Source organism: Priapulus caudatus, unplaced genomic scaffold, assembly GCF_000485595.1.
Source record: "Priapulus caudatus unplaced genomic scaffold, Priapulus_caudatus-5.0.1 Scaffold0, whole genome shotgun sequence".
NCBI classification, from domain to species: domain Eukaryota; kingdom Metazoa; phylum Priapulida; class Priapulimorpha; order Priapulimorphida; family Priapulidae; genus Priapulus; species Priapulus caudatus.
Window position 1 is genome coordinate 835,601 of NW_014577061.1, and position 12,678 is coordinate 848,278.

The 12,678-nt window shown below is 44.9% G+C and overlaps 1 protein-coding gene across 1 annotated transcript in view; it reads left to right on the forward strand.

Annotated features, from left to right (window-relative positions):
- The first annotated feature begins 2,352 nt into the window (after positions 1-2,352).
- The window catches only part of LOC106805665 (sodium- and chloride-dependent transporter XTRP3A-like), an 84,725-nt gene continuing 74,399 nt past the window's right edge, over positions 2,353-12,678 (forward strand). The window contains exons 1-3 of the mRNA XM_014807395.1: positions 2,353-2,733; positions 6,658-7,121; positions 12,002-12,112. Coding sequence (XP_014662881.1) covers positions 2,493-2,733; positions 6,658-7,121; positions 12,002-12,112 — 816 coding nt within the window. The 5' untranslated portion in view covers positions 2,353-2,492. The remainder of the gene's footprint in view (positions 2,734-6,657; positions 7,122-12,001; positions 12,113-12,678) is intronic.

The window sequence follows — 12,678 nt, forward strand, 5'->3', positions numbered from 1 at the left end:
CGAATATATTTCTTTGTATTCCTCGCAGGTCTAATTTTAGAGCTTGGTAATTTAAGCTTCATAAAAAAGCCCCTCGAGTATATACATATTGGCAGAGTTGTTTTGATACGGCAACTAAATTAAAGCGTGTGCAATTATTTCATGGTTGTGTTCTTCTTAGGCAGGGGTTCTTAACATGTGGTCCATAGACCCCTTTGCGGTCCGTGAATGGGCTTCAGGGGGTCCGTGAACCAGGCGCATAAAAATTATTTAAAATTTAGGTTCGCTAGCTGCTTATGTGCACTTTTCTGGGGAGGGGTCCGTAGGTTTCACCAGATTTTCAAAGGGGTCCATGACTCAAAAAAGGTTAAGAACCACTGTTCTAAGAGCTTTTTCTATCGGGTGTGTAATACGGGGCGAAGGCCATTCTATGGTTGTAGACTATTGCTGATGCATAAGAGTGTAAAGTAATTGTTATTTGAGCAATGTCAATCTGTGTGTGTCAATTGTTATTCCTTCAGATGCTGGCTCAATTTGATTATATCCATAAAAGTATTTGTGTAATACTGCGGGCCCGTATTGCTTCACGCTTCCCGTGCTCTGTCGCAAACACCACAATTTACATACACAGTATCTTATCATATTACAATAATGCCATAATGTAATATAATGCATTTAATGCCATTTTACATTAATGAGGCATCTTATGCCACACTGTACTTGTAATAAAGATATTATCTCACATTACTTACAATCGTGACATCGTATATGTCACCATGACACTTACCATTTCTGCTATGAAACATATTTTAAGTCACGCTACGCTAGATTAGAGGTATGTGTCTAGTGACATATATTATATACATATCACGTCAAGCTCGTCACAAGTTGTTTCGCAATCAACGTTTAATCCTGGTAACTTAATGACTTGGTCATTACTAGTCACTTAATGACTTATCACATGCGACATTTGTTGTTACACAAACCAGTTAGACATATATGCTACAGCACTACGCTTTGTGTGATTTGCGCGCTGTGTAATTTCACGGTGAAAGGTAAATGTGATATCTCTAGCACTGATTGCACAGGTGGAGGTTTCTTTACAATGTAAGAATATTTAACATTTTAACACATATGGCCCTATAAGCTTATGATACGTCAACGAATAATAGTTAATAATTTGAGGGACCGAAAACTTCTATGTGACGACTTGAAGAACGTCTTAAATATTACATTTACTAAGGAACCAAACGTTCATTTGGAGTAAGGATGCGTAATATAAGTTTAGGTATACAGTTTTTATTCGTGTTTGATATGTCAATTTCGGTGATTTCTTTGCTATAACTAACTTGTGTGGGCTCCACTAACATTTCTGCTGTCACAAGATGATAAATAGTGGACCCCCCCCCCCCTGTACACGCCCCTGACTACAGTACTACAACGGGTTCCACTCCGTTGTCCTCATGGCGCTCATGGATGCTGATTACAAGTTTATCTGGGCAGACATCGGCGGTATGGGATCAGCATCAGACGCTCAGATCTACAATGCCTCTGAGCTGAATGAATGCGTTGAAGATGGTAGTCTAGGCTTCCCTGATCCCGATCCTCTTCCCAACGACAACCAGGATGTGCCCTACATTCTTCGTAGGCGACGATGGCTAAGGCCTTTGCCCTACGACCCAACATGATGAAGCCGTACAGCCTCCGGGGTATGACGCGGCCGGAGCGCATCTTGAACTACCGGCTTTCCCGAGCCAGGAGGGTCGTAGAAAATGCCTTCGGCATCCTGACCAACCGTTTCCAAGTTCTCCTGAGCACGATGCAGCAGCAGCCCGGGACCGTCAAGCTCATTGTCACAGCATGCATGACCGCTGCCGTTCGCTGGCTGTGCGTTGAATGCGCGGTGCATGCGCGGACCATTCGTTCCGTGCGCTAGCAACAAGCTGTGCATTCGTTGGATTTTTTAACATGTGCGCCCTGTATACGCTCTGTATGCGCTCTGTATGCGCCCTGTATACGCGCAGCGCGCTAGCAACACGGTGTGCATTCGTTGTCAACTCGCTAGCTTCTCCCAAATCCTGACAAAAGTTGGGCGCACAACGACACACTGATCTTATTTTCCATTTTTCAATGCGCGGGCCGTGCGTCGCGTATGTGTGACCATAGATATATATCTTCTCTTCTATATCTATGGTGTGACTGGGCCATAAATGACGACATCTTCTCGCAGCCAACCAGCGAGCGAGTCAGTCGTGATTGGTTGAAACATCTATGGTTGAAATGATATCGACGGAATGCTAACGCGCTGCACGAGATTCACGCCAGCACGCGTTCGTCGCATTTGTTGAGGTAGCAATCACTGACTGCATCAGCTTCGTTTGGTCTGTTGATACTTTACAGTTTACTACACGCCCACATCATACATGATCTGGTGGCAGCGTACAGACCAAGAAAGCTATTAATTGTGATTAATGTAAACGTTTCTTTCCGTGTGTATAAAATAACTTGGTAAAATGAATACAACTAGGGAAACGCAACTTGACTTGATGAGAGCAGAAAATAGAGAAGGCAACGATGATTGTGGAAGTGAAAACGACGATCTTGAAGTGGTCACTATACAAATACCTGGTCCGGACAGTCAGAGACGAGCGGCGTGGGGAAACAAAATGCAGTTTTTTTGTGCTCTCGTCTCTTACGCAATTGGACTGGCAAACATATGGAGATTTCCGTATCTTTGTCAACAAAATGGAGGAGGTAACATTGATCATATACATTTTTTAACACTAACAGTCTAACGATCGTGGCGATCACATAATTATATACAGGGGCGGCGCCAGGGTATTTTCTTAGGGGGGGCGAAACCAGGGGCGTGTACAGGAGCATTTTTGAAATTAGACCCCCTCAGATGCGTTTTCTGCGCGAGCAGGGGGGGTCCGGACCCCCTGGACCCCCCCTGTACACGCCCCTGGGAACTGTAGACTGATACCGTGTGCGCTTGCACTGACGGGTGGAGTCCAGGGGGTAGATTCATGATTCATCAAGCTGCGTACGCAAAATATTTTGCGTAAATCTTGTGTAGCCTACGCAATCGACGTTGCTTAGTTGCGATTCATCAACACAGCTATTTAGTAAATTTTCGTATGATTTCGCGTACGCAAGCGAGGCCGTTTTAGGTGCGATTCATCAAGCTAAAATTTACGTAAACCTTTGCGTAACTTTACACGAGCTGACGAGGTGCCGTAAACCACTCGAAATTTCCGCAGGTGTTTCCAGCATACCGCAGCATGCATTATTTTATTGAGAAAACATTATAAAATATACTCAACTAAAATAAATAAATAATACCATATACACAGCACAGCGCGCGCCTCTTGCCGCACGCTTTTCTGTCATAGTGGCATTGTTTCTTATAGCGAAGTCCGTAGTTACCGGTAACGTGCACCACCCGCGGCGCATATGCGTCACACGCCACGCACTTTACGTCACACAACCACCGCACCGTGTACGTACACACGCACCGCACGCGACGCCATTTACAGTAGCGCAACCACGCCACGCTGACGTGCACACGCACGCACTTGTACGGCACACACAGCACGCACGCATGTGTACAGTGCACACGCACCCGCACGCACGCCGTACGTGTTGCTGCTTCATCGCAGGTTGGAACACAATCATACAAACGAAAATGAGCGACAACATCCACATCCTCCAGCACTCCCTGTAGACAGCTAAAGCCATATGTATTTTACATAGCAAAAGAGCGTCAGTTTTGTATGTCAGTGTCGCAGAGCTGACTTGGTTTATGCTAGGCGTGCCCCTCAACACCAGCAGCACGATGCGGAGTGATCACCACTGAATTCATCACATCTTTGCGTACCAGGCTACGCTCCAAGTTGTATGATCGCACCTCACGAGCTTGGCGTACGTACTGGTAGATAGAAACCGTTACTCAATTACACTTTGCGCAACCGTATGAATTCCCGCTGGGCCCAAGCGGCGCCCGCTTAGCTGCCCCCTGCAGGGTCCGGGGAACCCCTCTCAGCAGTTAGCTAAGCAAAGCCTCGAATTGCTGACAAAAAATGGTGCAGCGGAACCAAGAGCAACATATACCAAGAGATGAAACCCGGGGCGAGGCTCAACCCCACATTTGGTAGGTAGCTGGTATCTGCCACTACAAGTAAAATGGGTGGGGCTCTGGAACTAACTCAGACGCAAATGTGGTCTCTGAAACTAATGTTTGTTGAATTTGTATGCTCTGAACGGCTCCATGTTCGAAACATGGGTCTCTGAACTACCTAGATTTTCCTTGACAATGCAATGCTTTCTGAAACTGGACATTAAAAGAGGGGGTCTCCGGAACTAGGGGAACAGTGGATTCTTTAAAATCTATCTGTAGCACTACAATAATTCTTTTATGTAGGTAGACGAAAAACATGACCGGAGAGAGTGCATAACGAACGTCATACGCACACGCACACACACACACACACCACACATCGCACGCTAACACACACTAACTAAAACTAGACAGAGGGCAACTCACGGAGAGAGCCATACCTCCGCCAGCGACATACGTTACACGACTCCACGAACACACAGAAAACCCACGATATTACGCCAGGTATCTGCTCGCCGCTCAACAGCAGCAGCCGGACTGCTGCTGGCTCGTCCGCGTACGCGCTTAACTATCAATCGCGTCATCCACACACACACACACATCACACACCATCACACACACACACACACACACACACAACCACACACACACACACACACGACACACACACACACACTACACACACACACACACACACCACACAACACATAGGCCCTACCACCCTTTGATTCTGGGGGGGGTTCGTTTGTTCAATGTTCGCAATTTGCCTCGGCACGGGATGCCGTGTACAGGGATTTGTACCGGGGGTCTAACGTACAACACCAAAGTTCGAGCACCAAGGGGGTCTGGGTCTGGCGTCCCAGAATTTTTTAAAATCTACACGCCCCTCAGATGCGTTTTGACTGCGCGAGCAAGGGGGCCGGGCACTCCCTAGACCCCCCCTGTACACGCCCCTGCTCTCGGCGCGAAGACGGACCAGGGAAGGACAAGGCGAAGCGACCGGAGCCAGCCCGAACAGCAGCGAGGAGCAAGCGACCCGAGCGCGGGGACGGTGTGGGAGGGGCGTGTTTAGCACCGTTCTACCCCTCCGCCATGATTGGCAGATTTTCCAATTATTACACTAAAATGGAGCGACCTGAGCGGTAAATCTTGCCAAATTTCAACAACAACAAAATTTTGTTGGGGGGAGGCTCTTTCCTTTTCTTTTCTTTCTTTTCTTTCTTTTTCTTTTCTTTTTCTTTTCTTCTCTCTTACTTCTTCCTTTTCTTCGCCCAAATATAGGGGCGACCCGCCCCCCCCCTGCCCCCTGCTGCGCCCGGCCCATGATTATATATATATATATGTATATTATATACATAAATATATATAATAATACATTAATGTGATCCCACGATTATATATATAGTATATAGTATATATAGTATATATATATATTCGAACTAGTAATGATACTGCAATCCGTCGTGTTGATCTCTCGATCTCTCTCTTCGTCTAACGCTGTAGTCTCCTTAGACTTTGAAGACTACCATCATGTGTATGCGATTATGAGGTTATAGTGGCAGAAAAGAATGAACACAGATTTATGGAAATGATAGTGTAGTATCATGTCAAAGCGACCGTCATTCGACATCGTGAACGCTAGCTCGACGAGTGTGTGTGTGTGTCTATACTGTAATGTCTATATTCCGGGGACACTCACCTCACATTATGATAGGTATGTGCCACTGCGAAGTTAAAAACGAGGGGCTCTGGAGCTAACTCAGACCTAAAAATGGGGGTCTCTGGAACTAATGTTTGTTGAATGTGGGATGCTCTGAAACTGGCTATGTTCGAAAATGTAAACTTGTGCGAAGTGATTATTTCCCCGGCAAGCCGGACAACTAAGCCAAGGAATCAAACTGGCTTCTCCGGCAAAAAGCAGACTATGCCGCCAAACTGAATGCCGAAACTGAAACTGATAAGCCCTTGGATAGGCAACTAGGTCCTATAACACAAAAGACATGACGGGGATGTCAGACATTGCTAAAGACGTGTACAGAGGCACACCCTATTCTGCTGAGATTAGGGTTAGATACATCCTGATACATGGCTGGGTAGACCACGTGGCCGTCTTCCTGCCTAATACATACAGCGGCGGCGGGACACTTCGGTCTGCCGGAGAATTTAACTATGATTTTCAGCACTGCTTCTACGGCAAAGCCGGAGTAGCAGTGCTGAAAACGTACACTTGTTTCTCCGGCGCCGGAGATCTAACAAGAAAATTTGTTCTTAATTCTCCGGCGGCCGGAGAAATAACGATGGTTTTTACCGCTGCTTCTCCGGCGGCCGGAGAAATAATACCAGCCAAACTTGTGATGCTTTGGAACGGAAGTTTAGGGTAAAAAAGGAGGTCTCTCCCGCGGCACATACCTACCATGCAATATATATGAAGTGCACCCGCCCCCGGGGGGTCTATATACCTCTGCTATCAATCTGCGACGGTTTGTTAGTACTGATGTATACTCATACACAATACTCATGCAAGTTAGCTCGATATTCATGTTCTCTATTATTTGCAGGTGCCTTCATAATACCATACATTATCATGTTGGGTTTAGAGGGAATTCCACTCTTTTACCTCGAGCTTGGAATAGGACAGAAGCTGCGCAAAGGCAGTATAGGAGTGTGGAATGAAATCCATCCATTTCTAGGAGGTGTTGGAATCTCAAGTTCCATCTTAGGATTTATCCTTGGTGTTTACTACAACGTGATCATAACTTGGTGTCTGTATTACCTGTTTAGCTCATTCCAAAAACGGCTGCCATGGGCAGAGTGCCCCGTTGACAGTAGTAACAATAACACAGTTGTGCACGAGTGCCATATCAGCTCAGCAACGTCGTACTATTGGTACCGAGATGCATTGAACATATCGCCGAGTATTGAAGAATTTGGTGGAATACAGTGGAAGATGGCTGGATGCCTATGTCTAGCCTGGATTATTGTTTTTTTCTGCATAATGAAGGGGATAAAGTCATCAGGCAGGGTAAGTACCTCCAGATGTTTGTTTTTGTTTTGTTATTATTATTATTATTATTGTTATTATTATTATTGTTGTTGTTGTTGATATCACATTTGTGTGCATGTCAATGTTCACCTTATCATCAACTGTTTATTATGTATTCCTGATATAAATGCGTAGAAAAGGACATTAATGATAAAATCAGGAGTGAATAATAATACAGTGTATTATTATTCACTCCTGATAAAATGTTATAAATGTCTATCTATAACTATCATGCAGTAGCTGACTTGAGTGCATACACATGCGGTAGACTTATATTTGCAGGCACTCATACGAACACACACACACACATTCACACTAGGTAGGTAGGCTAAGTAGAATGCCTATTAAATTGTTCATTCATCCGGCCTTGATCAATTATGCATCATCTCCCTCTGCGTCCTTTCTTGTGCATGGTCTATGTCTCTCACCTGCTAGCTAGTTTACGACGTTCGTATATAGCCAACAAGTAAGGTAATTCTAGTTTTCTCCTCAAATGCTTGCTAAATAATTTCGCTGAAAAATGCAGGATGCAAAATTGTCCACTTTGTCCGTTTTGGCTAATAAATGCTAACTTAGCAAATCCTCTACATATCTAATATGTACACTAATTGTATACATAGATGGAATTACACTATAATAAAATTGTTTTAACAAAGTACATGTTTAACCAAACTGGATGATTGTAACCCTATATAGACCGTTTTGTAAAAAACACGCTTTCTCAGTTGGTAAATGAAAATGTCAGTTGTATAGGATTGGAATACAGATATAAAGTTCAACAAATTCATTTATTATGTTCATTTCATAGTAAATCGTCGACTTCATTTTTAAGTATATGACGCGATCTGACAGGATAAGCAATGTGCCGCACCCCAGCTCAGTTTGTCAAATGTGTTTTCCATGTTCACTTCGTCTACGATACCTGTGCTATCACTGAGGCGGATAATACCTGTGCTATCATTGAGGCGGCATCGCCCACCAAAATGTCTTTATTAAAGGGCCGGACACACTAGGCGATTTTAATGCGATCTAAAGGGCCGGACGACTTAATCGGCGGCGACTGACTGGACACATTAGCCGATTTTCACCGGCGATTGAGTTGCCCGACTGTGTCGCCCGACTGTGTCGCCCGATAAAATCGCATAGTGTGTCCGGCCTTTTACTCCTGAAAATAGCTGTAGCCACAAGAATTTGCCAGCAGCGTGCTTTTATCCTCATGTTATTTGCCGTAAGATCCTATACGTAGTTGTTATCGCTATGTAACGCAGCCATTCGCTGTAGCGTGGGTGATCTCTACGGATAAGGTATACGGTAAATCGCAGAGAAGAATTTAAGGTATATAGTGGTTATACCGGCAGCAGGGGTCATGCGCATACTTATTTTATTATCAGCCTATTCTGGGCGCTACAGTACACCCAGTCCTGACTGCCAGTGTATGTAAATGGTATGTGAAAAGGATGGGTGGCATGGCATGTGTTTCAGCGTGTGATTCCTCATACTTTCCTTTTATTCCGTCACATCCAGTACAAGCTGTGCGATGCAAATACGCCATATCAAATACATATTTATATGTTGTTCTGTGTATTCGAGCTAATGCACGTTATGCTTATTAAGCATCTCGCAACTGCACGTTGTTTCCGTTCAGAATGCTGTAATTGTACTTGCCTGACGCATTCACCCTGGAATGGCTTTAAGTTTTTATAGATAAACTTTAGCAATAGTGAGAGCATAACTCTGAATTACGGAACACTTTCACTATACTACTTACAACGTGTAAGTGTAATTTACGGTTTATAATACAAAACTGATCTTCTGATTGATGGAATTTACACATTGTATGTAATAATTATATCACTATTAGAAAAACGAATAGGCACATTGCTAATTTAGAGGTTACTCTCGATATTGAACGATTGATAAATGGTGCTATACACACCTTGGTGGGTGTAATGTAATTAACGTAGGTATAGTTTGAACAGCGATGGGCTGCCATTAGCATGTATGGGTAATAATGAAGCACAGTTTTGGAGATATTAACATAATTTTAACTTCTTTCAACTGCTTGTGGTTATGACATTCTCTACAGGGGTCAACAGGAAACTCACAGAAAGATAGAGACAGATCCATCTTTCTGTTAGTTATTGTGCACCGTGGTGTGCGTGCGGTGAAATTGTATAGTGCAGAGGTCTGAGCATTTGAACGCCATTTACGGGGGGGGGGGGCACTCCTTACAAAATAGGGTAGGTATGTGCCACTTGAGAGATGGAATTGGGGGGCTCCGATGCTAACAGCACATCAAAATGGGGGGCTCTGGTACTCATACCCCCGTCAGTCCGGGGTGGCGTCTTCACTGCGCTGCTACGGTGACGGAAAATGGTCGCCATAAGCGTAGTATAAGCGTGGTGGAAACGCCAGACATCGTGCTGTGGTCGCCATGGTCGCCAATGATCGCCGAGTCACGGCGTTTGTTTTGAGCATGTTCAAAACAAACGCCAAGGTTCGGCGATCTGACCTGGAACGCGGTGAGAACGCGGTGGGGTCGCGAAGGTCGTGAGACAAGCGTCGTAACATCTTCATGAACGTAGTACACGCGCAGTACACGCGTGGCAAAGACTGCAAAAATTGTAACATTTGCAACGGCGACTTTATGTATCTGTCTCATCCGATCTGCCGAACTGTTTCATGCCGATCTGTCTCGGCCACGGCCACGGCCTCGGCCTATGGTAGCTTGTTTCTTCGGCATCGTGTTTCTACTCAGCAAACGCACAACTATACAGTTGAAATCTCCGAAAATCTGACCAGCTTATATAGTCGCCGTGAGAACGTGGTAGAAACGCCGTGAGGTCGCCGTGCAGTCGCGATACACGTAGAAGACGCGTGGTAAGAACCCCATGAGCGTGGTGAGAGCGCCGCGGGAACGCCGGTGATCGCCGTTGCTAAGCCCATAGATCTCAATAGAAACGCCATAAGCGCGGAAAGGTCGTGGCGGGCGCGCCGTGAGAACGCGGTATGATCGCACAGGTCACGGCTTTTTTTCAATTTTGTAATCTGTTGGGCCTTTTTCTCGCGTTGTGTTCACGTTTGCCGGCGACCTTGTATATTTTCTGGTCGCCGTACGGTCGCGGATGGTCGCCGTCCAGTCTGACGGGGGTATCACAGCACATCAAAATGGGGGTCTCCGGAACTAGGGTTTGCTATAAAGTATGATGCTCCGGAACTGGACATGTTTGCGAGAGGGGGTCTCCGGAACTTGCGGGAAGAAGTAGGACATATATGCGCAGAGACGAAAAATATATGAAAAGGGAGAGGGGGTCTCCGGAACGGGAAATATGTGAAAAGGGGGGTGTCCAGTGCGGAAAAAGTAATATCTATGCTCCTGGACGAGAAATATGTGAAAAAAGGAGGTCTCCGGTCCGGAAATATCGAGGAGAAAAGGGCGATCATAACCGCGGCACATACCTACAAGCGCGTATCAAGAAGGCTTGAAAAGAAGGCTTCTTAATACGCTCTTGATACCTACCATGCAATAGGGAGTGCCCCCCCCCCCCGGGGACTCGTCTATCTATCCTAATATGGAGCCCTATTTTTTCTTTGTGTGTATATATAAAACTTGCACGTGCAGAAGCTAATTGTAAAGTTATGTGCACATAACTGATATACATGTACACGAATTCAGTAACGGCTGCGTAACATATGCTGGAATTAATTAGGCTCCCGTTTCATAATAGTGAAAGGGCTATCACGATGCTTGGCGAATCTCTGGTGACATGTTGAGTTTCTGATATTTGCATCAATACGTTTGCATCACAGTTGCAAAATATAGTAGTGTAAATTTATCGTTAATTTAGGTGCAGTATGTTCGCGGTGGAGCCATAATTAATTGATCCCAAGTTATTGTCATTGTGCTGCATATATGAATGTTTTAACCTCTATGAGGGGAAATTCATATTCCGTAATACGTATCACAGAATAAGAAACAACAATTTTAATCATAATATGTGAATGCTTCCAGCTTATCTTGTTTGAAGTAATTTGTTATGGAAACGACACGCCTCGCGATCGATAACATAATTAAGAGCTTCGAACATGTATATAGGTAGAAAGAAGAAAAACGCCAAGTTGCCTGCATAAAGTCGATAGTGTAAACCCAGCTTTAGTGTTAATGAATGTAATGTTGTATATGTTGCATTTTTGACAATTTTATTATATGGTTTGAGAGAAGCACTATCAGTATAATCAGGAGTTAATAATGACAAGTTTGGCATTATTAACTCCTGGTATAATCTATAAGGTTGGTGATTTATTACGTAGGTATAGTGTACATGTATGTAGATTGTAGATGCACAGGTGTACATTACAGTAGAATAATAACACGACCTTCACCGAGGTCACAGTCCACACAACCACGCAGTCTCGCGTCTTCACCGAGTAGTTACGTCAAGAAATGCAATTCTGTTCAGAAGGCTCATGAAGTTTGACGCATGTAACGCTGTCATCTCGTATACCCCAAGAGCCATGTAGTGAGAGCTATTTGTTTGTAATTGTGAAATATTTCGCCAGATTAAATTAAGCTTTTAGTGTTCGTCATAGTTCAAGTGATTTGTGGGCGAGCATAAATTTTGACACCATGGGATTCGCATGGGGTGACCAGCAGCTGTGTGCAGATTGCACGTTTATAGCTTCTGCATGGTGTGTGTACAGAATTAATTAAGCATGCATCTCTTTGCTGCATTGCTATAGTAGCTGACACCAAAGATGAACATACACTAGTACTAAAATTGGCATATATATACAACATGATATCAGGAGTGTATCAATATATTGATACACTCCTGATGATATATATTCTTCTACTTCAGGTAATGTACTTCACTGCTACGTTTCCGTACATGGTCCTGATCATATTCTGTGGCCGTGCCCTCACCTTACCTGGAGCAGGAATCGGACTATCCTACATGTTCACACCGGATGTGAGTACATGCCGAGTGACGTATTCTATTTATTTCTTGTTTTAGCACCTCCCTATCTCACTACCCCACTCGTTTCATCACTGTATCCCCACTCGAAACCGTAATTAGTCCTAAAAATGTTTAATAGTCGGCCGTGTAGGGGCAGTGACAGGGCAGAAGGGTATCCCCAGTAATGTCAGCGGTAGGGTGTATTAACGGATAAAGATACTTAGATAAGATACCTATAAGCTCTCGAGTAGTCATCCTTCAATCAATATGGAGTTTCAGAACACTTCAATGGGGAACGAAACGTCGGGTTAAACCGTGCGTGTACGTACAGACGCCCGCACGCCCGCACGTGGACGTGCACACGCACGCACGCACGCACGTGTGTGTGCGTACACACGTACGCACGCATGTGTACGTGCACACGCACGGACGCACGCACGCACGTGTACGTACACACGCACGCACGCCCGCACGTGTACGTGCACACTCACGCACGCACGCACGTGTGTGCGTGCACACGTACGCACGCATGTGTACGTGCACACGCACGGACGCACGCACGCACGTGTACGTACACA